General features: G+C 38.7%; 1 protein-coding gene across 2 annotated transcripts in view; it reads right to left on the bottom strand.

The window, feature by feature from the left end:
- SLC35D1 (solute carrier family 35 member D1) overlaps positions 1–25,030 on the bottom strand; it is a 46,043-nt gene extending 21,013 nt beyond the window's left edge. Inside the window, exons 1-9 of one of the 2 annotated variants that reach the window (XM_025983197.2) lie at positions 24,632–25,030; positions 23,629–23,662; positions 23,445–23,531; positions 22,668–22,735; positions 20,930–21,001; positions 20,215–20,283; positions 18,075–18,177; positions 13,980–14,072; positions 919–986 (exon numbers count right to left, since the gene is read on the bottom strand). In XM_025983197.2, coding sequence (XP_025838982.1) covers positions 919–986; positions 13,980–14,072; positions 18,075–18,177; positions 20,215–20,283; positions 20,930–21,001; positions 22,668–22,735; positions 23,445–23,531; positions 23,629–23,662; positions 24,632–24,834 — 797 coding nt within the window. In that variant the 5' untranslated portion in view covers positions 24,835–25,030. The remainder of the gene's footprint in view (positions 1–918; positions 987–13,979; positions 14,073–18,074; positions 18,178–20,214; positions 20,284–20,929; positions 21,002–22,667; positions 22,736–23,444; positions 23,532–23,628; positions 23,663–24,631) is intronic. The other variant, XM_025983198.2, reaches the window with a different exon arrangement.
- Between the last annotated feature and the right edge of the window lie 1,584 nt (positions 25,031–26,614).

Below are 26,614 nucleotides of genomic sequence, written 5' to 3'. Positions count from 1 at the left end.
AACCTTGAAACGACCATTCCTAATCACTGAGTACTACTCTTTTTAGACCCTATTACCACTAATTCACTTTACCCAGATAGAAAGCTGAGTGCACAGACCATGGCTCAAGTGTGCACCTTCAAGGAGGTCGATAGGACCTTTGAACAGGAAGCAAGAGAGATTCTTAAAGATGGAAAAAAAAAAAACAAATCAGCACTACTTTTAAGAGGGGATATAAGTTCACTTAACAACTAAGTGGCAGTAGTTGAAACAGACGGATTTACAATGAGGCTTCTGAGCCTGACTCATACCAAGGCACTATGTTAATTTTATTTTGAAGCACTCATTCACTGTGTACCTACCCTGTGCCAGATCTAGTCATAAACACCAACCAAACTGACTGGCTGAGGAAAAAAATACCTTAGTATTTTAGGGAAATACAAGGGGAAGAGAAGAGGCACATTAGCAGATACTCTCTTGCCTTCCACATATACTCTTCCAAGAGAAAGACAACCTGGTAGAGAGAGTCAGACAGCCCCAAATTCAGAGAGCCACTACTGCTGCCTGCAACTGTGCAAACTAAGACAATTTACCTGAGTTCTGGGACTGCTTTCTCATAGGTAAATAGGACAAAAATATGTGTCAAATGGTCAATGTGGAAATGAAATAATGCATTTTAAAATATAATGGTGCTTATCACATAATACATTATTGGGTGAACAATTTCTTGTCCCCATTCTTCTAAGTATGACTTTGGAATCAGTTTAGTAGCCCTTAGGGCACATTCCCAAAGGCTGTGAAACCACCTGAATCTGAAAGTTTCACTATCCTGTGCTGATACACTCAAGAGAAAGAACAGGATACTGAGAAATGAAGCAAAAGGACCTACAACAAATTTCTCTAAGAAAACTATCTGCTAACAAGGCAACAAAGGCTTACCCCATCACACAAGAGAGGGTGAACTGCAGAAGAAAGAGGGTGTCCGCCCAGCCTTCAAAATCCATTGCCTGTAATATACAAGAAAACATCTGATTTTAAAGCAAGCCCTCAAAATCAGCTGTCCTATTCTTTAATCAAAATCCTGTGTACTGGGGATCCCTGGGTGGCTCAGCGGTTTAGCAACTGCCTTCGGCCCAGGGTGTGATCCTGGAGTCCCAGGATCGAGTCCCACATCGGGCTCCCTCCATGGAACCTGCTTCTCCCTCTGCCTGTGTCTCTGCCTCTCTCTATGTGTATCTCTCGTGAATAAATAAATAAAATCTTAAAAAAAAATCCTTCCCACCACACATATACATATATACATTTCCCTGCATCACTCACAGGGTAGAGAATGATATTTAAGAATTTGATATATATGGAGCTGAACCAAAAAAGCAGTTTCAGAAGGTTTTCTCCTTTCTAAAATATAATGTGAGGAAGATTTTGTACTTTTCCCTAATGATACAAAGAAACTGATATTTGCTTGAAGGCAGAAGTCATTTCTGCTTAATCCGAGCAGTTCTCCCAGATGGCTAGTATTAAAAGCTTTCTCAAACATTAAAACATACTTCTTCCCTATAACACATGAAAACTCAAGTACACCCTTAGTTACATAAGTTCAGTTGAGGTCTATCCAGGGAGAATTACTATTTTAAACCAGCTGATGGCAAAAGCAAGGTTTTGTTGCCATTTTGTTTTTTTAAGCCAAAAGCAAAGGAAGGAAGAGAAATGAAAGGGTGCATTGATCACCTCATTTCTCACCCAAGGGGGAGGGTTTCTCTCTCAAGTACATAATTTCTCGAGTATCAGTTTGGTAAGCAAATATGAGAAACATTCCACCTTTTATCTTTCTGCCAACCTATCCAGCTTCAATTCCTGCCACTTCAACCTAAATCTCATGGCTCCTGGGCTCCAGTAATATGAGGCCCTTTACTATTTATAAAATATAACCTGCAGTTTCACATCCACATGCCTTTGCTTGGAATGCCCTTCTCATCAACACTCTTCAGACTCCTGTTCACTGATGAGACAAAAACTCAAGCAGCCTCTGTGTGGTGCCTTCCCTGATAAGAACCCCGTCCTCTGTGCCTCAGCAGTACTTCTTTCTAGGACTCTCATCTCTCGGAACTGCAAGTCTTTCTACACGGTGTCTACCACCAGTGAGCTTCCTGTAAGAAAGACTCACATCCACCTAAGTGAACTCCTAACAGTACTTGGCAAACAGTAGACATTTGTTTATGGTTCTTTCTTTGTTGAGGCATAATATGTGAAAAATAAAATTAATCACTTTAAATATGTATTTTAATGAGTCATGACAAATGTATATAGTCATGTAACTACCATTATTTCTTCCTTCCTAATCTGTGTAACTTTTAGTCTCTCATTTTTACCTTATTGCATTGATGACATCCTCCAGTATAATGTCGAATAGAACATTATATGAGTGCAGTCATTCTCCCCATAATCTCAATCTTAGTGAAAAAGTATTCAGTTTTTATCATTAAGTATGTTAGCAATAGATTTTTTTTTGATAGATGTCCTTTATTAGGTTGAGAAATTTTCCTTCTATTCCTAGTTTGCTGAGAATTTTAAACTCATGAATGACTGTCAAATTTTATCAAGTGCATTTTCTCCATCTTTTGACATGGTTCTTCTATTTATTATTAATATCTTATTAACTCTTATTAATGTGGGGAATTGCACTGATGTTAAACTAACCTTAATTCCTGAGATAAACATAATGGTCATATAGGGCCCTTTTTACATATTGCTGGATTTTTTTCTTTTTTTACTATAATTTCCACCCCTTGCCCCTGAAATTTTTTGTCAATAATTAATTAGTACAGGGTATGCTGGCCTCATAAAAGTCAACTGTGAAGTATTCTCTCCTTTTCTACATTATTTTTTTTTCCTTCCTTTTCTACATTCTGAAAGAATTTATGTAGAATTGGTATTATGTCTTCCCTAAACATTTTGCAGAATTATCCAGTAAAATGATCAAGACCCTGTAGTTTTCAAGATTTTTAACTAAAATTCAATTTTTAAAAATAAAGATAGAGCAAAACAGTTCCATTGATGAGGGCTAGTTTAATTAAGTAGAGCTATTTAATTATTTAGTAGACTATGGCTATTCATGAAATAGCATGAATAGCCATAGTCTACTAAATTCTTTTTTAAGAATTTATTCATTTCGTGGACATAGTTTTCACTTTATGGCATAACGTTGTTCATAATATTCTGTTATCCTTTTAGTATATGCAAGCTCTGTAATGATATTGCTCTTTCATTCCTTATATTGATAATTTATGCATTCTCACTTTTTGTCCCAATCAACTGGCAATTGAGCAATTTTAGTGATCTTTTATTGACCTCCAAGTTTTAGGCTGATTTTTCTCTATTGTTTTTCTTTTTCTCTTTTTTTGAAGATTTTATTTATTTTTCATGAGAGACATAGAGAGAGAGGCAGAGACATAGGCAGAGGGAGAAGCAGGCTCCCTGCGAGGAGCCCAGTGTGGATTTAATCCCAGGGCCCCGGGATCAAGACCTGAGCCAAAGGCAGATACTCAACCACTGAGCCACCCAGGCACTCCTCTCTATTGCTTTTCTGTTTTTTATTTCATTGATTTCTGCTCTTACCTTCCATATGTTTTCTTTAGGTTTAACTTGCTCTTATTTCTTCTAGTTTCTTAAGGGGAAGGCTTACGCTGATTTAAGACCTTTCTTCTTTTCTAATATATGCATTTAATTAAATATGGATTTCCCTCTAAGCACTCCTTTAGCAGCATCCCATAAATTTTGCTATGTTTTGATTTTTATTTAGTTCTAAATGTTTTCTAATTTTTTTCTTGATTTTTTTCTTTGATCCATGTGTTATTTAGAGGTGTGTTTATTTCTAAATATTTGAAGTTTTCTCATTTATCCTCATGTTATGAATTTCTAGTTTAATTCTGTTCTAGTTAGGGAACATACTTTCTATGATTTCAATTATTTTCAACTATTAACACTTGTTTTATGGCCCAGACTACAGTGTATCTTGGTAAATGTCCTATGTGCACTTGAAAAGATTTATTCTGTTATTGTTGAGTGGAGTATTCTATAAATGTCAATTAGGTCAAATTAGTTGACGGTGTTGTTCAAGTATTCTATAGCCTTAATGGCTTTCAGTTTAGTTGTTTTATCAATTACTGAAAGAGGAATGTTAAAATCCCCAACTATAACTGCCAATTTCTGTTTTAACAGTTTTTGCTTCACATATTTTGAAGCTTTCCCATTAGGTACACATACACTCGGGACTGTTATGCTTATTTGATATATTAACTCTTTCCACATTATGAAATGTCCCTCTTTATGGTATAGTTTCCTTTGTGCTTAATATAACTTATAGTTTGTTGAGCTTCTTGTATGTGTGGCTTTAGTTTTCATCAAATTTGGGGGAAAAAGTCTGCCATTAAATCTTCAAAAATTTTTCCGACCCCTACCCCCCTTCTTCAGGACTATAATTACACATATATTAGACCTCTTGATACTATACTATACCCACATGTTATTAGTAATCTGTTCGTTTGTTTTCCAGTCTTTTTTCTTCCATGTGCTTCATCTTGGATAGTTTTTTTTTTTTTTTTAAGATTTTATTTATTTATCCATGAGGGACTCAAAGAGAGAGGCAGAGACACAGGCAGAGGGAGAAGCAGGCTCCATGTAAGAAGTCCAATGTAGGACTCAATCCCGGAACTCCTGGATCACGCCCCAAACCGAAGGCAGATGCTCAACCGCTGAGCCCAGAGGTCCCACATCTTGGAAAGTTTCTTTTGCTATTTCTTTAATCCACTGATCTTTTCTTCTGCACTGCTTAGTCTGCTACTTAATACCTTCTGCTTTTTCAATTCAGATTATTACATTTTTTATCCCTAAAAAGTTTCATTTGGGTCTTTTCATATCTTTCATTTCTCTTCTCATCCTCTCTCTCCACAATCCTTTACTACCTGTTGTCCAGTATCTGAAAAACATTTTCACATATGTTTGATATTCCAAAAGGTTAATGTAGGAAGGTAAATCTTGTCCCCGTTATTCCATCATGGCTAGAAGTAAAAGACCAAATTCAGTTACTGACTTGAATTATAAACCTATTTCAAATGATGCTTCCACTGGGAAGCTCTGCACAAAAATCCACATTCACATTAGGCTCTTTCCTGCCAAACTGTCCAGAACACTAAGTGCTACTTTGATCGCTGACATTGCATGTATGTTGAGTATTTGTATGTGACTCTCTGTATCAGTATATACATGATCATCTATCCAGAACTGTGAATGCCTTCAGGGTTTATCCTCGCAACCACAGTGCTTAACAAAGTGATAGCAAATAGAAGGTGTTCCATAACTCTTTGCCAGAAAATGAAGACTAAATGAAAGAAGTCATACAGAGTATTATGCTATGCTCTTTCATATCTGTAAACAAAACCTCTCTGGTGAAAAACCATTAAAGCACAATAAAGCACAGGCCTAGAACTCAGGAGACCAGTCTCTATCAGTGACACTCTAAGAGACCCGGGATCGAATCCCACGTCGGGCTCCCGGTGCATGGAGCCTGCTTCTCCCTCTGCCTGTGTCTCTGCCTCTCTCTCTCTCTCTCTGTGACTATCATAAATAAATAAAAGTTAAAAAAAAAAGAACCTATTTTGTCCCAGGCTCGGAAATGTTAAGTAGTTTCTCCAAAAGTATCTGGCTACTAAGTGCCTGCTCAGCTACATAACCTAAGTACTGGGGAAAACCAAAGGCAAGGTAATATGTTCTGAATTTTTTCTCCTAGATAGCTTCACACGGTTACTGTTGTTGGATCACTGAGTCAAAAATTGGGGGTTTGATTCTAAATCAGCCATTAACTTTCTGAGTCCATCATAAAGTCACTTAACCTCTCAAAGCCTCTATCTACATTACAAATAGAGACAACAATCTGCTCCAGCTGCCTTTGTGAGAGAATGAAATGCAGGCGCTTTATACAAAATTCACAGAGATTATTATTCATTTAAACTTCCATCACCGTTATCTCTCAGTGACAGATTTGCAAGCAAATTTTTATTTTCCCTAACACAGGGAATAACGGCACAGTGAACATATATTTTATTAATCAGGAGGGAGGGAAAAACAACATTTAAAACAAAGCTTCTGCCTCTAGGGAAAGCTAATAAAGAGCCACTGTGAAGAAAATGACCTGCTTGGTCATTCTGTGTGACAGAACTGTATGGGCTCCCTGTCACAAGGCCTGCCGTCTTCAATCATGGCTGAGTGGTAGCTGTGATTACGGACTGCACATATAAAGATGTTCAGGCTCTCCTGTTTTGAACCAAGTCTCTGGTTCTACAGGTGCTGGTGGTGTAATGTAATACAACAGGCATGAAAAAAATGTGGCATAATAAATGGGCAAATGGGTAATGTGAATCTACCACTTCCTAAAACTAGGTATTTGGTTTGAATGAGACTTTCAGTTAATAAAAATACTTGGGAAAAAAAAAAGTTAAATTAAAAAAAAAAAGTGTTATCTAGTTGTTTACGTGAAGGAAACTAAGAAAGGGAGTATCTGAGTAAGATTAGGCATTAAAAGCACATAACATAATCAATAAAATCTAGTCCAGGTATACAGATTTTGTCTTACACCAGCTCTAATCAACTGACTCTGGCTGTCTGAACCACTGTCTTTTTTTTTTTTTATTTTAAGATTTTATTTATTTATTTATTCATGAGAGACACAGAAAGGCAGAGACATAGGCTGAAGGAAAAGCAGGCTGCCTGCAGGGAGCCCAATGCAGGACTCTATCCCAGGACCTCCGGATCATGACCCGAGCCAAAGGCAGACGCTCAGCCACTGAGCCACCCAGCCACCCTGAACCACTGTCTTGGTGAACCGTTGGAGGCTGTCCAGGCTTAGCAAGATAGTGTTGCGACTACGTGGCAGTATCTACAACGAGCATAGGATAAGCACCAATTCATCACCCCGATCTAGTAAGCATGGACTAATTTCAGTGTACACTGGAGTCTTAGACATAATCATTCTCACTCCTGTGAAAATTTGCTAATAAGCAGTCACCAACTTAATTGAGATTTGAGATAGAAACCAAAGCATGAATATTTTTTTTGCATGAATATTTTTTACACGTTTTGATGCCTTACAAGTTTTGAAACCTGTTTACAAATCTCTTACTCTTAAGCCTTTATGTTAAAGAAGCATTCTATTTGGAAAATTCTTTTCCCAAGACACTACCGAGAAAAAAATTGAAATCTTATCCTAGAAAGTAAACTGCTAGGAAACGTACTAAGGCAGAAGATAATGTCTGTAGAGCAAATGGCCTCCATGGCTGCCTGCCTACCCTGCAAAAGTCAGACAAGTTCACAGAGCCAGTGGTCCTGGGTTACCCACCCTATCCTCTACACTACTCTAACTACTAGCCACCACTTCTGCTCCACCTCCTCCTGCTTCTAGCTCCAACAAGGAACTGGAACCCAGATACCTTCACTATCTTTTCTTGCGAGGCTCTGCCACTTATATAAAATCTATGTATTATAACAAAACCACACAATCCAGCTTATTAATAGGGTCTTTTACTATTATTTGAAAAAAGGCATACCCTCAAAGGTAAGAATGGCTAAACACATTAGTTTGTCAGTCAAACAACATATAGGGCAAAGAGAAAGTCACTCCTAACTGAAGAAGAACTGACGCATCCCCCTTATTTTACGTATGAGGATACTAACACCCAGAAAGCAGAAGGGACTTGTCTAGGAGGAAAGAATAATTCAGGGTTTGAGAATCAGTCTGTATGGTCTACAGAGTAATCCAGAAAAAATTAATAACCTCTGGACAGGCTAAACCAACAGCCTAAAATTCTTCATTGTTTAGTCAGCAATGCTTAGTAAGAGACACCTCCATGTAAACCATCCATGCAGCAACTTTTCCTGTAAAACTCATCTGAGCCATGTAATTTAACCAGTGATATAATGAAGACATTATACAATGTACCAGTGACTACAGTACTGGCCTTGTGAGATCTACAGCAAGGGGTCTGTTCCTCCATCCCTACGTGAGAACACCTAGCAGGGTATACTGTCAAAAAGCCAGGCTCCAGTTCCTGTAACTGTGAATCACTGGCTTTGTGCTGCAGGCAGTCCCTTTTGGAGGAAACAACTAACAAGTTCAAACACAGTCTTTCCTAACTGACACTTTGGAAAGCCATTAGTCAACTGATGCTTGATTGACCTTTATCTATGTTAACAAGATATCCTTTATTAACAGTGACCTGGCTTTTAAATACACAGTTTCTTAAGAAAGAGAATGGTTTAGTATTAGAAGACACATTTTAAAAAACTAAATGTTGACTACATTGGTTCACTGGTTTCTGGTAAAGCTAGGACTTTGAGAACCTTGAATAAACTTCTTAAAAAATTACACACACACAGACACACAGACACACAGACACACACACACACAGACACACACACACACGTTTGGCCTCTCAGAAAACTTTGCCAGGGACTTGCATTAAGCACTCACTGGGATAAGTTGTTCAGTTGGATCCTGCTTTTCAATTTTTATAGTAATTTAGGCTTTTCCTTCCTTGGCCTTCAATTCTTCCTTAAAAACTATGTCATATGTCAGCCCTATTAACTGCTCCTCAGAACTCCTGCCTCCCTGGGGAGCTGAACTTTCAGAGCCTTCTTACTGGATTCCTGTCCTAACACAAGGAACTTTTCCCTCTTCTGCCTCCTAAAGTTAACAGTGAGATCTTGAGAAAAATAATTTGGACATGATTTTGCTTCTATTTGCATCCTAGGTCAAGGGTCTGCAACTCTGAATAATGAGAACAAATTAATTTGTCTCACCACACCCAGTTATTTTAAACAGGGATTCATCATAAGATACTCATTATTTATAGAAAAACGTTATCCTTTTCTTACTGTTCCTTTTATAAAATATAATTTAAAATATACCTAGATGGCTCTATAATCAAAAATTATAAAAAGATAAATAGTGAGAAGTCTCCCTCTCATTCCTGTTCTATACTTACTCTCTTCTCACACACATTCTCACACAGGAATTGGTGGTTATTTTATTTGTTTCATATATATTCTTCCAGAGTCTCTTTACTTAAATTAGTGAATAAAATGTATATATATATATAGTCTTATTTTCCCTTTCTATTTTATTCAAAATGTAGTATACCATAACACAATTTTACACCGTGCTACACAAATTTACCTTGTTGATCTTTTCACGTAACACATACAGAGCTTCCATGCAAAATGGCTCTGGGTCAAGAAAGCCAGGAGTCCAACAAATGAGAGCAAGTTTATAAGCATTGGTATTCAGGAGTCAGGGAGCAGCTGGGCTCACGCCAACCTTCAGAACAGAAGCAGCCTAGTCTTCACACTGGCAGGTCTTCTGCTCCTCAGAAATTCTGTCTCAGCCCAGAAGGGGCCCTACCTAAAAAACTAGCCAACTCATTGATATAACCTACTCAGTTTATACATGACAAAGCAGTGTGAGGAAGCAGAAGGGACTTGTCCAAAATCAGGCAGTGGTCAAGGGCAGAACTGGATGTTACTGTTTCATCTAATTAGATGTTGCTTCTGCATTCCACCCCCAATGTTTCCATTGTACCTCTTATATCACAAACTCTTAGGGACTCATCATATCTGCAGAGTAAATTTTAAATTCCAATATCTAGCATTTGTCCCAAATTAGATAAAAGAAGAGTGTGATGTGGTGGGAAAAGCGAGAATAACGGTCATGGTCAGAAAATCAGAGTTCTAGTCTGAGCCCTCTCTGGGCCCCAATTCCCCCAACTGTGAAAGAAGCTTGAACCAGACGTACTCTAAGGTCTCTCTGAAGGTCTCTAATGTCATTGACTGCCACTGCCTAAGCATACTGAAGAGGAATGCCTATGCTCATGGTATTAGTTCCACCTGGAGCATACCTTTTGTTTCTCTTCCTCCACATCCTTCAAGGCCCACCTTGATCTTCCTGGTAATCACCTACTCAAAAAATGCTTCTTGTAAACAATCTGAGCACTCCTACCTTAGCACTTAGAACCTGTTTTTCCCTCCAACCAGAGGACTCCTTCTAAAGAGCCACACAAACTACTCTCAGTCCATTCAATTCAATGCCTGCTCAAATGAAACTGATAAAGATGCTTTCCCTAACTACCTTATCCCAAGTAGCACTTCCTCAATCACTCTCCTCCTTGTTCTATTTCTCCTCATAGTTCTTATTATACAATTTATGTTTAGTTGATCTCACCCAATGGATTGCAAGCTCCTTTAAGCAGGGACAGGTCTTTTGTCCTTTCTTTTCCTTTCTTCTTTTTTTTTTTTAAATTTAGAACAGCACCTGAGTAAAGCACTCAGAACACTTAGTAAATATTTGTTGAACAAAAGCAATATGATTATTTGTAAAAGATTAAGTAACAACAAGGCCAAGCTGCAGAAACTGTACTTCTAATACTACTCTGAAGGTATTTCTCGCATTCAGTGGCTTTTTCTGTAAGAAAGCCCTGCACAAACTCCCAAAGAGGGATAAAATATAAGTCAGAGAGGTAGCAAATGACTCTGAGAGTTGTAGTTATGCTAACAGTAAGAGATCTATCTGGAGTCAGACTGATTCTAGTTCTAATGTCTGCCACTGCGGAGCCTTAACCATGTCCTTAACCTCTATAAATCAAATAACAACATAGGTATGCAATGAGAATCAGGGAAAATGATTTATGCGAAAGTATCTTGTCAGATACAAGGCATCATACCCTGTAAGTAAAGTCTTCCTAAAGGCCAAAAGTAGCCTCAAATTGTTAATATGGGAACAGCTTTATTTAATGATAAATTGCCTCATGAAGAGAGTTCATTCTTAAGAAAAATACATGCACATACAGGAATGTCTACTTATACACATATGTATCTTGAAGGAAAAGCACAAGTTTAAAAGGTACAATGAAAATGAACCCTACTTACTAGAATTCTTACCCCAAATCCTGCCATATATCCCTTCTGTAATATGAAACCCTTTTTGCCACGACTTCAGACAGACAGCCTACTGACTACTATGAAACTGAATCTTCCAGGGGAGGAAGTAAAACTGTGACCTCTTATGGAACAATGAACCTCTTAGATGTGTCAGGTCATCTGTGGCTTCCACACATTGTCTCTGTGGTGGTTAATAAAAGTAAATCACTCAAATACCTAAATTATATCTCTAACCACTCCCAGAACAGGTTAGCATTACTTGTTGCAGTTAGTAGATAAGAAAACCAAACCCTAAAAAGCCAATCTTGATATTCAACCCACACCAATTTCTTCCGAACCTAAACATGTATTGTACTGACTGACAAGCAGGTACTTTGGTGCTAGATTTTATGCCATCTCTGTAGCATGCCAAGTTTTCCTTGTATGACAAGGAGTATGTCATAGTTCTCATATATTCCCAAGAGAACTTAACATAGAGCTTTCTTAGCATAATGAAGATGCTCAGAAATACTCATCTGTATTGAACTTAAAATGAAATTGCAGTAATGTGTCTTACAAGCACGCAAGGAATTCAGGAACAGAGTCAAACAGAATTCTCACTTCCTAAGTTTCAAATGTATTTTATAGCCTACCAAAACAACACTGATTATTCATATCACCTATATTTTAATTTTGTTTGTAGGCAAACCTCCACGAGGCATCTCATCCCCTACAAGGAGACAAAATTGACCCACTTCCATATTATATCTCATGATATCCCCAAAACACTTTTCCCACAGAACTTACAACTGTTTATTGCCCTGATGTTGACATGTCTACTCCCCAAGACAACTGTATGGTCCTCAAAGGCAAGAAAACCATCTAATTCATCTTTTTCTTTTCTTATCACCTAAGCCTGAAACTGCAAGATGTATGGTAACACTTAACTATTTAAGAATGTCAGAATGATACCATGTAAAGAAGAGAATGTTAAGAAAAAAAGCATGATATTGTAAGACTGCCAGTGTGGCCCCAGTAAACATTTTATAAGAACAATATTAATAAGAATGAGGATAAACATTAATGTGAAACCAAAAACATTGACAGGGTTTGATCACAGAACAATAAATTCAGCTTCCACTAAGTTTATCATACCAATTTGAAAAGTATTTAGGTGACCTCTATCATTCTTAAAAAAATTTCTTCCAAAATAAGCTTTTCTTGACCTTGGCCTGGCACTTTCGTTGGAAACCACAAAAAAATTACTCAAATTCTACTCTTCTGCATAAAAAAGAAGAAAAGAATAAGAGGAAAATCTAAATCTTATCCTCATATAGGTGATAAAGCAACTTTTTCACTCTGAGAAAACATTCTCAATTAAACTGAAGCATTTCCAGTTCAATGTTACTGAACTTTCAAATATGCGTGAATTACGCTATAACCTGGCAGATAACTTCTAGTTAAATGATCATCACTCTGGAATGAAGAAATATCTCCTTTGGTCAATTTTTTCAAGTAGCTACAAGCTACTAGTCAAAGCTTCAAATTAACGAGAATCGTATCTTTGCCAAGTCTATAAAATACCTAACCACATTAATTCTTCCAACTTTCTCAGGTACAGATTGGCCTCAAGATTTGGAATTAGCCAGGCTGCCATGTGGGGCCTGGTTACTTTACATTACATTCTTGCCCCAAAGCTAAAGAGTAATAGGTACTTCCTGCCTAGAGAGAGGAAGAACACCATGGAAAGACCAGGGCCTCTGGAGGTAGGCCTGAGTTTAAACCCTGACTCTATCCACTGACAAGTATGGCACTGGACAAGGGACCAAGTCTTTCCGAACCCTTATTTCCACGTTGGTAAAACAGAGATAATTCAAACTTTCTGGAACTGTTGTGGGGACTACATTTATATTATGTATGTCACTAGCACATAATAGGAACTCAATAAATACTAGTTTCTCTTCCCACTTTTTTCACAGTCACAAAATACTTATTCAACACTCTTTATTAGACAGAGCAACAGCTCCATTTCCTACTTTGGAGTCACTTTTAGATCTGCTGGCAGCCAGGTCACAGTTCACTAAAGCATTTATAGATGTTCAAGATGATCTATACCAGTTTTTTATGAATAAAACAAAGCACCTTTATAAGCTTTATACGGTCTTTTCCTATCTTTGATAGAATAACAATTTTTTAATAATCTAACTAATTTCAAAACTTTTCTTTATTTTGGCTGCCACTGATATGTGAGAATTGTCACTGTCATAAGAGTAAATAACCAACACATTTATTAGCCAGAGGCATCATTAGATGAAATCTTGTTACAGAAATTTGGCAAAATTCTAGGTTTCCATTTAGTTTGCAAAATTTTGTGAACTCTAACAAAGTGGTATCAATTTTTCTCCTATGAATATGGGTTTATTTTAAAAAAAAATTCTTTTTTTTCCCTTAAGAAAAATTCTTACGTAGATTCATTTTGCTACTCTATTATGGGTTTATTTAGGTAATAATTTTAGAAAATGAGTAAACTATAGTTGCTATTTACACAGTTAAGTTACCACATGGTGCTAAATATCTCCTGAGGAAAAAACCCAGTTTGGGATTTAAGCCAGCATGACAACAGTACAACACAATAGAGAACTTCCAGAAAGCCAAGCATTCTGTTTAGGTTTGAAGAATTCTACTAGTTTAAGGTTTTTTGTTTTTCAAGGATAATCTACCACTATTCTTACTTTGTAGTTTAGTAGAAATGTAAAAATTCCCTTCCTCTAGCCTTTTGACACGTAAGAGAAGTACACTAGTTGGCATGCACTCTTTTTATGTTAACAGCCAAAGCTATTTTGAGTCATTTTAGTACTATCCAATACTTATGCCAAGAAAAAAGGTTAGCATGACATTAGCAAGCTAAAAAAATAAACTCTGTTTTTGGTCACTCAAGAAGCATATCCCTTTTTAACAACCCCACAGTCTATCTTGTGGACATAAGTAATAATACAGCTCAAAAAATAAGCCATTAAATCATAATTAGCAAGTCCTACCTTTTGCGCATCTCCTGTGAAATAGGCAATGGCCAGAGTGGGCAGAATCATGAACAGTGCATTGTAATAGAGCAGACCATATTTTCCCAGCTCCTGGAATAGTAAATAATTAGGTGTTTCATTTGGTTCTAGCAGAAAGAAATACACAACCTTATACAGAATACCACTCTTACTACTCACACATACACACACACCCCTCCCCCAAAATATAGAGAGTGAATCAGCTAAGTCATAAGTTTGGCAAACATGAAGTAACCTAAGCTTTCAAAAGGAAAAAAAAAAAACACACACACACACAAACATACAAGATTTTAAATTAATTCAAAGTAAATTCTTTGAGTGCTTAAAATCAGGGAAATAAAAAATAACACCAACTAGCTACCTCAAAACTAGCTACCTCAACTATCAGGAAAGAGGTTATTCTGTTTTTGTTTTTGTTTTTTTTTAAGATTTTATTTACTTATTCTCATGAATAAGAGAATTTATTATTCTCTTATTATTCAGAGAGAGGCAGAGGCAGAGACATAGGTAGAGGGAGAAGCAGGCTCCCCGTAGGGATCCCAATGCTGGACTCGATCCTGGGACTACGGGATCATGCCCTAAGCCAAAGGTAGATGCTCAACCACTGAGCCAACCAGGGGTCCCGGGAAGAGGTTATTTTGAATACATACATGTCTTTCTATAAAAACACAATCCTGAGGCCCTTTCCTATCCAGAACTAAATCAAAAATCAAGTAAGTCTTGAACTTTTCAGAACCATAAAAAAGTCCCATTTAAGAGAGATAGGTAGATACCAACACATACACTCACACCTAGGCCAACACAGATAGACATAACTTGCCAGTGAAGTATTTACAAAAATATATGTGAAGTACAATGAAAATTAAGATTACTCTATATACAATTCCCAAAAGTATAGTTTGTTGTGCCCTCAGTTATTGGGAAGGAACAAAAGAACCACATACATCTTCAACATAGGGAGCCTATAAGTAGTCTGGGCTCACTTCCCACTTTTAATTCACACTCTTCTAAGACATTCAGCCAGAAGCAGTCACCTGAAAAGGTAGGTCAGAGTTTGACCAAAGCAACAGGGGGATGAAGTACTGAGTAGTGAAGATGGGGGCATGATATTTGCCTAACTTCTGTGGTGAGAGAATTGAATGATATGAAAAGTCAAACTACCTTCTCAAAAGCCACTTTGAAAAACTGGAAACAAATATCCAACAATAAAAAACTACTTGATTAGATGAGGATACTACAATGAAATATTATGCAAACACTAAAAATGTTAGATACTGACAAGAAAAGATGTTCATGAAACTGTACTGAAAAATATAAACTAGAAAACATTATATATTGCTTTTCATTTAAAATTTTACCAAGTGTCTACATACACATACACATACTTATCCTCTAAAACTGTGCTGCTCACTTGATAGTAGAATTAAGGGAGATTTAGATTTTCTTCCCCTTACTTATATGTTTCTTCTACTCTCATTATAAATGTGTATTATCTGCATTATTTCTTTAAAGTTAGAAATGTTTTAACATTTCTGTTAAATGTAGCACTAAGTCTTTATGCCACATGACTTATGCTCAAAGAACCATGATTTAAGCAGTCCTGAAATTATAGGAAATAACACTTCTGATATATTTATTTATTAAAGATTTTATTTTATCTATTCATGAGAGACATAGGCAGGGACATAGGCAGAGGGAGAAGCAGGTTCCCAGAGGGGAGCCTGATGCAGGACTCAATCCCAGGACCTCAAGATCACAACCTGAGCCAAAGGCAGACGCTCAACCACTGAGCCACCCAGGTGCCCAACACTTCCAATTTATTAACAGCATCTTGGGGCAGGCATACTGCCTTTCAGATAAACCAAATAACTAATTGCCAAGGCCACCACAAGCATCAATGAAAAGATGTGCCTCATTTCTAAAGCAGCAAGAGAAAAACCATCACAGAAAACAACCTTTATTTTTTTAAAGATTTAGTTATTTATTTATTCATGATAGACACAGAGAGAGAGAGAGAGAGAGAGAGAGAGAGAGAGAGAGGCAGAGACACAGGCAGAAGGAGAAGCAGGCTCCATGCCAGGAGCCTGAAGCAGGACTCGAGCCCAGGACTCCAGGATCACGCCCTGGGCCAAAGGCAGGCGCCAAACCACTGAGCCACCCAGGGATCCCCCACAGAAAACAACCTTAACAAGAGATGCCCCATCAGTCAGAGATGTACTCTAGACTGTGCTATCCTATACTGTAGCCACCAGCCATATTCAGTTATTTCAATTTAATTATAATTAAACAACAAATTTAGTTCCTCAGTTGTGGCAGTCATCTATTCGGTGCTCAACAGCCACGCGAGACTAGTGGCTACTGTTAATGGACAGTAGAGATATAGAAGATTTCCATCAACACAGAAAATTCCATTGGACAATACTGTTTTATACAGGTGAGGCTGCTGGACAAACCAAATGTTATTACTGGTACCTATTTTCCAAAGCAGCAAATGGGCTGAGGAAAATACAGAGTACAACTATTTCCAACTGCTCCCTTTTATCTAGCTATTTCAAAAAGATAAAAATGTCTAATTAAGACACAATCATCATACAAAATTGTCAAGACAAATAAATTGAGAACAAAACACAAAGTCATACTTAAGGAAAATTTGTTGGAAACAATCTTCATTGACCCTATTTCTTCAAAGAGCTTCAAAATAAACCTTCTCTGAGAATAACAAAAGCTACTGGGATGGGCATTCACTCTATGGTTCTTTATGGAGAAGGAAAAGCCCCTTGCCAAGACAATACCAACTTGACACTAATACTACTTTTGAATAGTTGGGCATTAGTATTTATGATCTCAACTCAAAAAAATGACCTGAAGTAGTTTTAGAAATAACGCACATAAATAGAACAGACTAAAAACAAAGCAGGTAAGTTATGTGGCTTAGAAAACACAGGTAAGGAAATAAGATAAAGTCATAGTCAGTTGCAAGATTTAATTATAAGATAAAAATACACCACTGTTCAGGAAAAACTATGGTAGCATCTATGAAATCTCATGTGGGTCCTTACACAGGATACATCATAATAGAAAGGACAGCTCCTTCAATAATAATAACCCTATGATATATGCAGCTGAGTTCTACACAGAGGCTTTTTTTTAAAGATTTATTTACCTATTTATTTAAGAGAGAGAAACAGCTCATGTCTCTGAGTGGAGTGGGAGTTGGGGGTGGGGAGGGATAGGCAGAGAACCCCAAGCAGACTCCCCACTCAGTGCAGAACCCACATGGAACTCAATTATGACGACCCCGAGATCGTGACCTGAGCTGAAACCAAAAGTCAGACGCTCAATCAATGAGCCACCCAGGTGTCCCCATGTAGCTGCTTACAATAATGCAAATTTATACCATAATGTGGTGAAAGCAGTATGACTCAAATTTTCTGCTTTCTGATGGTCTGGCTTAACTTAAAATTGAAATTGAATATGTATATAATTCAAAGTATATAGTAGACTAACAAAAAATATCTGTAAAGCCTTTGTGTGCATGATGCAAGTTAAGAGAAAAGAGCTGGATATGTAAAGTTCATATATATGAGATCTAGGCCAAAGAACTCAGTATTACTCCTAAGAGAGAGCAATCCTAATGCTCCCTAAAGTTTCCCATTATTTGTGGGACAAATACACAAAGTCTGTTCTTGTTCTGCAGCCCCTCTTGACACTCACTTCTCAATTCTGCTCAAGGGTTTCCAGATATTTCTTTCTTGTCCAGGTCCCTCACCAACTCCTCTAGAACACAGCCATGAACATTTATGACACTTTTCTGAAATGAACACCCCTCTCCCAAAGTCAACAGTCACTCAATCTCTTCCAGAAAAGCTAACAATAATATCTACTTGCTAATTTATAACTGAAAAAGTTCCTTATGTGAGTAGCAAAGTACAGGCATTGTATCCTTAGAGATCCCTAGATCTTTCCCATTTCTCCTAAAGTATTTTTCTTTATTCCCTGCTTTTTTCCTGACAAATTGACATTTCCACTCCCAACATCAGTAAACATCTCTTAAAGATTTAGACTGCTACCTACTTTTGAATCTAGTTTCTGTTTTACATATGCGCCATTTGCTGCTGTCAGGACATCATTTATCAGAATGAAAACATATCCTTCCAGATCAAATGCCAAATCAGAGCTGTAAAACACAAGCAACACTTTAATAACTTACATTTAAAGAACAAGCATGTAATTTTAAATAGGTCCGAAGTTCAATAAATGAAAGAACATATTCTTATCAAGGTAAGTGAACATTAGGCATTTTATCGGCTATTAGTATTTCTTGATTCCTGGTGATAATTTGCAATTTCATACTCAATAGGGAAATCTTCAGAAACGAGAAATACTAATACTTAAACACAATCATTAGCAATAATTGATCATGTCAGTTAACAGCACGCTGCTCTGAATTCAAAGTCAGACAACAAGAACAAGTAAAATTCACCATTATAATTACATCTGAAGCAGGAAGAAGGCATCAGAGCTCAATTTCAAAGAGAAGGAAACCAAAAAAATGAAGTTGTTAACAAGTCATTTTCCAAGGATTCATTCACACAAAAGGCAAGCTATACAGGTGACTGGGTTACTGTGTAGAATTTCGGAAGCATAGAGATTGTAGTGAGTTCTGAGATCAAGCTACAGTAGTGTCTAAGCACATAGCAGGAACTCAATTACTTAAACGGTTGCTTAGAAAGCCTATGAGATATAACTGGCAGGATTTGGGAAACTGAAGACTTCTAGTATTTAGCTGAGCAACAGACAAAAGATAAAAACTTAGTAAACTGAATAATGAAAATCTATGCCTTCAGTATACTTTAGCACCCTAGTTAAATAGCAGCCCAATATCCTGTGATTGTGCAAAACTAGCTAACTAAGCTAGCTAAACTAGTACATGGCATCGACATCTGAAGAACTCTGTGTCCCTGCCATTTTAGGCAGAACTAGCCTAATGTATATCCCCTCTTCCAAGCAGCCTGACAACCTTCTAACTTCAGACTCCCTCTGCCCAAACTCCTTCCCAAGTAAAAGGTTCTGATTAGATAAGGCTGATCCAGAGAGCAAGCCTCCTCAGAAACTTTTTGCAGGCCAGGGTTGGCCCTGAGGAACTCCTGTTGTTTGGTTCAATTCTGGATCCCACAGCTTTAAGGAAATGCTTCAAAGAGGTTAAAGGCTCATATAAAATATTTCTTCAAGAAGGTGATATTACCTAAAGGGAAAAACAGTCAGCTATATAACTAAATTCTAGTAACCAATTTTTCTATCCTTTTCCTTTTTTTTTTTTTTTTTTTTTTTTTTTTAAGAATGAAATTTTACTTGGAGATTTAGGGTGGAATTTGACTTAGAATATTTCCCCCCCCGCCTCTACCATAGGAATGATGAAGGTAAATGAGCCAAACCATTAGAAGCACACTGAAGTCCCAGACAGAAAATCTACGTCGGACAGAATCTGTGGTATTAGCAAACCCGTATATGCCTGCCCCGGGCTAAGTAAAATGTACAAAGCTTCTAGCCATCACACTAATTTTAGGAGTCTTTGTGCATACATTTTTCTCCCTGCATTTTAAAACTGAAACTTAAGCACAACGGAAAAAAGCTTCGGTAATTTAATAGAAGATCTAAGTTACGGCATTTGTGATAGATCTTAGGTGAGGGCAAATAAAGAAATTCTATTATTTATTATTCCACCACACGGCAAATAATTCATTATCATTTGTCTTTTCTGAGACACTATTTTTTTAGCGCTATGTAAAGTAAAAGAATAGCACACGATTTAAAAAGTACACAGGCTTTGGAGTCAGACACAAATTCAAATTCCAGCACTGCCATTTACTAGCTGTGTAACCTTGACCAAATTTCTGAACTTAGCTTTCAGTTTCCTCAACTAAAAATAGGAAAATTATACCCATATCTTTCAGAGGTGTTGTAAAGAATGCATAAATACGTGTAAAATGCCAAACATACTACGTGACATATGGTATGTGCTCAGTAAGTAGAAGAATCAGGTTTTGCCAGCCTTGACCTTAATATGGCCCAAAAGATTTAACTTTCCAAAGAGTCTTTGGGATGCTTTTCAAAGACATGATTCTTACTTAGCCTATAAAAATTCTCTTTATTGGTAATTGATTATTATCAATAATTATGGATAATTTCCAATGTGGTCTTAATACATTCTTACCTGGCAGCTACAAAGGCTCCAATAATCATTGCAAATACAGTCATCTTAATACCCCAAGAAAAAGTCTTCCTACAAAATAAAATTTAAAAAGTGCATACATGTGTCTTTAGTTATTTGCAGAGACTCATTCTTACAACATAGACAGAAAAAGTGTTTTCCTTAAAAAAGCTATGAACATCATATTTTAAATGTTTTCAAGGAATTGGATATTTCAAAGAATCCTTTTGATGAAGCAAAAACTTAAAAAAGTATACTCATTTTTTCCTTATTCTTATATTTACTATTATTATTGAGCTTGAATCTTTGTAAATCAGAATTTAAGTAGAAAAAGGTCACACACATTTGTAATATTAATAGCTAAGACAGGAATACTACTATTTAAAACCTATACTGAAAAAAAAAATTTTTAATAAAATAAAAAAATAAAATAAAACCTATACTGATGTTTCTGACCCAGCACCCAATGGCACCAGTAGGTATAGGAATTCCTGAAAGTGTATCTCATGTTCAGACAAATGCCAACTTCAATTCATAATCTTCCCAACTACTCCTCCCATAAACTATCAACTCCTACAGTAAAAAAAGTAAGTGCATAAACTTCTCAAAAGATAAAGTAGAAACAAGACAGATAATTTTACTATCTCGCATATACTGGGACCCTTTTCAAGATGACTAAGGTCTGTTTAGGACTAAATATATCAGAAATTTGGCTCACTTGAGTAAAACTCCTTCAGCAAACATTGTAAACAGGATGGAGAACCTTCTCAGAACTGTAAACATTGGCAAGCTGGAAAAAAAAAAAAGGGAAAAAATACAATTCGTTAAAATAAAGTTTAAGAATTTATTTTTTAAACTAAACCTCTCCATATAAATACCCTAAAATAACGCTAATCTCTTCCTTCCATTATGCTGATTAATTCTGTTCCATGTTGATTAATCTGTGATTGAATTCAGCTTTTATTTCTCTCTAGAAATAATTATTACTTGAAAGCCTGAAAGAGTTGCTTTTATAAAACTACTAGAAGTGAGAAACACCAAGCTATCTATAAAAAGTGGTAGAGATCATATAGCTATTATCAAAGACTAGTATGGCCACTTTTTTATTTTACACTACTTATCATACAAATCCCCTGAACAGTAACCATGTTAGTTTTTAAAAGAAAAAGATTCCTTTCTTCCTTCTTTACTAGACTGATCTTACTTCCCACCCCCCAATCACAGCATCTCCAACCCTCCAAAGAGCATCTATGATAATCTCACCCCATGAAATATTTGATTGTCCTTTTGTGGAAGTACTTTCTTCTTCCTCTAAATTACCAGAGCACCTTGCTTGCACTAATCAAACACACAGCCTCTTGCAATATAGTTATTTCTGAATATATCTCATCTCCCTCCTAAGTGCCTTATACTTAGATGGCAACCAAAGATAGGATATGAATGAATGGATGACTAAATGCATGACAGTGGATGAAAAAGAGCAAATTCTATACAAGCAGCACTTTGCAGCAGGTCTGCATTTCTTTCCAAGTGGGTAGTGAGATGGAAAAGGATGCCCTCACCCATGATAAATCTGACTTCTATGAACCCTCTCCCAGAGATACCATTATGGTTACTCTGCAAGGTTTCTTGAGTCTGAAGAAAGAGGAAATGAAAAATGTTTTGTCTCTGATCCTCAGAAATCTCCCCATTCTGTTTTATAATCATCTAATATGCCAAGGGGTTAGCTTAAGTGGAAGTAGTGAAACCATGGATTTCTGTTAAATGGCTTCTCCATGTGTATAATTTTAATATCACAAACACCTCCATGTGTATAATTTTAATATCACAAACACCTACACACTATACTCCTTAAGTGGAGAAGCCAAGAATTAGGAGGTTAGAGGATAATAAAACAGTAATGTCACAGAGCACAGAACTATTGCTTCTTTCTAAAAGTGAATATGCTGCCTCTACAGTGATATGATCATAGGTATAATATTAATCCTATTTGTATCAGAGTTCCATCTGATGTCATTTTAACTACATCATGTTCAAAGAAAAACTACAAAATTTCTCACACCCACCCTCTGATTTGGCTTTAAGGAACTCGCCTAAAATATAGTATTTATAAATTGTATTTAAAGAATTAAAATCCCAGGAGCCTAGCCTATAGTCTTCACTACTATAGGTCTGGAAAAATAATGAAAATCTCCTATAAGCAATTTGCAACATTTTAAGACTTCTATAATAAAGTAAGGGGAGGGGGGTAAAAAACCCAAAACACATAAAAAGTCTTTCTCTTCAAACTTAAGAGAATTTAAACTAAAACCTTTGGTGTAATCTTATTTACTAACAAAAGCTTTCTGGTTCTTTCATATTTTCCAGAATCAATAACAATGTGTTAAATATTTGACATTCAAGTACAGTTTTAAGAATACATATTAACCTCACTAGTAAAATAAAGTTATCCATACTTCAGTTTCTTTGTGCTGAACAGTCCCGTGATTTGGTTCCCAAAATATAGTAGAGGTAGTGGAAACGTCTAGAAAATTTAAAAAGGGATAACAGAGCTCAATAATAAAGATAGCTAAAACAAAGTCCTTTCAAACATAACAGTTTTGTTTATATGATCAAATTCTTTCTGCTTAAAACATAAGATTAGAACTCATAGACAATTTTGGCCCCCATGAAGCACTCAAAAAACATTATTCCTGGATAAACAGCACTACTATGGCAGAGAGAGGGAAGAATGGAGAAGAAAAAAGAAACAGAAATATGAATATGATCAAATCACATGAGATAGAAACATCATTTGCTCTAAAATATGATACTGTATTAGCCCATGGCTCTAATGTCAGCAGAAAAGGGAAAGGTATTTCATCTTCATGTGGAGTCAAGCAGAGGCAGAGAGAAGAGTAAGAAAACAAACCCAAGGAATAATGAATGCAGGATACACTGACCTGATTTGATTAGATGGATGCAGAAAATGCAAAACAGCTATACTCCCAACAAGTGTTCATTAATTAAAACAACACAAGATTTCTGAGGGCTTTCTTCCCTTAATTTTAAAGAACTGGTAGGACTTTTTAAGATACATATTACTCCATTTATTCTTTGCCTTCACTATACCCACTCTGGGTGATTTCAAGACTGCAATTTTTAAATATGCAGAGGACTGATATATATATAGAACGGTTTTCAGAAAATAAAGTTTTTTTTTGTTTGTTTTTTGTTTTGTTTTGTTTTTTTACCTTTCGAGGTACATTTCTGTCAAGGTCAGGAAACTTGACTACTCTGAGTGCCTTTCCCACCCAGAGAACTGCCACTGTGGCCACCATCTGTAAACAGAGAACACAGATTCACTGTTCTACATATAAAGACACACACAGAAGTTCTAACGACATAAACCACGTAATGCTGAAGATTCCAACTAACCTGGCCAAGTCCAACACATAGTGAGGAGGGAAATCTACAAAACGGTAGAGAGAGAGAGCGAGAGAGAGAGAGAAAAAAAAAAAAATACAGGGTCAGAAAATGCCAAACACAGCTCTGTGAATTCAATTCGCACATCTGCAACCTTAAAATGCATTTTGAAACAAACACCAACGTCTGCCCCTTAACCAAATGAAAACGTGAGGGAAAAAAATATCCCTTGCTGGTTGTCAGGCAACAGCGCTGATTTTGTAGCCTCGGGCGGCCACTTGTCTCATCCTGTCCGAGTCCACAATTTTCAGTCAGCTGCCTGCCACGGACGTTTCAAGGGAGGGAAGATGCAGGTCTCCCCGATGGTTCACATCTTTATTTATTTAGTTTTTGGTTTTTCTTTTTTTTTTTTTTTTTGGTTCACATCTTTTAAAACAAAAATGCTTCTGCTTCTGCCTCAGGGTCCCAGTGACAGGATCGGAATCTTCCTCAACGAGCCGGAGGATGCGCACGTCCCCAGAGGCTGTCAGCGAACTCGGGGACCCCGAAGCCCCGGCCCTCGGCCCCCGGCCCCGACCGCGCGGAGGGCTCGGCTCCCACCCCGGCACAGCCCACGAGCCAAAAGTCTCGGGGCAGCTCCGCTCCATCGCTCCGAACCGCCAGGTTTCCTCCCAGGGCGCCGCTCGGCGGGCGCTTTCCCACAGCGGGCGGAACGCGCGCGGGACCGTCCGCAGCTCCGCGCGCGGAGCCGGCGCCGCAGCCGCAGCCGCAGCCGCAGCCGCAGCCGCAGCCGCAGCCGCACCCCGGGCCCGCGCGCGGAGCCGGCCCCGCCGCCGCCCCGGCCGCGCGTTCGCCGCCCGCCCTCCTCCCCAGCTCCCGCCCAACTTTGTTCAGCTTTAACTTCAGCGGCCGAAGTCCAGGGGGCCGGCGCCCCGCCGCCGCCGCCGCCGCCGCCGCCGCCGCCGCCGCGCGCTCCTCCCCACGGCCTTGGCCGCCGCCGCCGCCTCGGCCCTACCTGTAATTGGTGAGCACGCTCTTGTTGACCACCACGATCAGGAAGGAGCTCACGCCGTAAAAGCCGGCGGCCAGCAGCTTCAGGAACACCGTCAGCGTTTCGGCCGACGCCATCCCCAGCTCCTCCTCATGTCTGTGTGTGGAGGATTTCGCGGGGGCTTCTCCTTTAACCCGGGCATGCTGACGTCTATGAACTTCCGCCATGGCCGCGGCGGCGGCGGCGGCGGCGGCGGCCTGTGAGGGGAGCGGCGGCCGGGCCTGGCGGCGCGGGGGGCCTGCGGTGCTGGCTCCCGGGGGACTCGCGGCGCCCGGGCCTGCGGACGGTGCCGGCTGCGCCCTCGCCGCCTCGGCTCCCCGCCCGGTCGCCGCCCGTCCCCGCCCAAGGGCAGGAACGCCGGGTTTCACGCGCTCGGGGACTTTGCTCGGGCATTGTGCAACGCTGGGTCAGAGGGCAGGGGCCGCGCCGGGGTGGCCAGGACAGGGGCCGGGGAGGCCTGGAGCAGGGGCAGCGGCGAGCCTGAGTTCGGGCGCACAGGGAGGACAGGCCAGGGCCGAACCACTCGGGGGCTACGGGGCGCCCGGCGCCACAGCACAGCCCCGGGCGCCGGAGGCCGGATCGCGCCTGCGCGAGGCAGCCGGGTCTCCCCGCCGCCGCGTACCGTCCGCCGGGGAGGCTGGCGGCGGGGGGCCCGGAAGCCGTATTCTCCGGATAACAGTCGCAGCCAAAGTACGAACAGTCCTCCCCTCGGTAGCAGGTGGCTGGCTAAGTCGTCCTGGGGCGTGAACGCGTCGAGACCCACTTGGGGGCTCTTTTGGTCTCCCTTGCAGAAAGTCAAAAAGCCCTTCGGAAGAATCATATGTGGATAAAAGGAAACACTCAGGGCAGCCCCGGCGGCCCAGCGGTTTAGCGCCTGCCTTTGGCCCAGGGTGTGGTCCTGGAGACCCGGGATCGAGTCCCACGTCGGGCTCCCTGCATGGAGCCTGCTTCTCCCTCTGCCTGTGTCTCTGCCTCTCTCTCTTTGTGTCTCTCTCATGAATAAGCAAAATCTTAAAAAGAAAGAAAAAAAAAAGGACACTCAACATTTCATTCTGTATTCCCTCGGGCTCCTTCCTTACCTTTTCTGAACCTAGGAACCCCCCACCCCCAACAATACTTTGCAGATCAAGGGAAAACTTGCTTAAGAAAAATGTAGACATGTCTAAAAATGTAGTAAGATAATAAAGCAACTTGGGGATTGGTGATAGAGCAAAGGTTTGGGAACTGAGTTCCAATTCTAGGAATCCTAGAAATGCCCTCACTAACCGCGCGTGCTCTTGGGCCCATTACTTGACCTCTCCTTATCTCTATAGATGTAGAACTAGTGCACAGCTAGTTTTCAGTAAGTGACAGCCATTGTTACATTACAGAAACAAATCATTATTATCAGCTTGAACAAAGAAATGACATACCTAATTTTAATGTCAAAAAAAGAAAAAACTTTTAATTATTTCTCTATCGTTGTCTTTTTTATTTTATCCCGTATTTTTAAATTGTGGTAAAATGTACATAACATAAAATTTACCATTTCAACGTGTTTTTTATTATGATAAAATATGCTTAGTATAAAATTTATCATTTTACCACTGAGTACAATTCAGTGGCATAAGTACATTCACATTGTTGTGCAACTCTCACCACTAATTTTTTCATCATCTCTAACTGAAATTATGTAACCACTAAATAGTCATTCTCATTCCTCCTCACTCCAACATCTGGTAACCCTATTCTTTCTGTCTCTATGAATTTGACTATTCTGGGTACCTCATAGAAGTGGAGTCATAGGGAATTTGTCCTTTTGTGTCTGACATTTCACTTAGCATAATACTTTCAAGGTTCATCAGCTTTTAGGATACGTCAGAACTTTTTTTTTTTTTTTTAAGGCTAGATAATACTCCATTCTGTGTACTCCATTCTCTATTCTTTTGATCCATATCCTTTTAGTTT

Source organism: Vulpes vulpes, chromosome 12, assembly GCF_048418805.1.
Source record: "Vulpes vulpes isolate BD-2025 chromosome 12, VulVul3, whole genome shotgun sequence".
Lineage (NCBI taxonomy): Eukaryota > Metazoa > Chordata > Mammalia > Carnivora > Canidae > Vulpes > Vulpes vulpes.
This window is presented reverse-complemented; position numbering and strand designations above follow the sequence as displayed.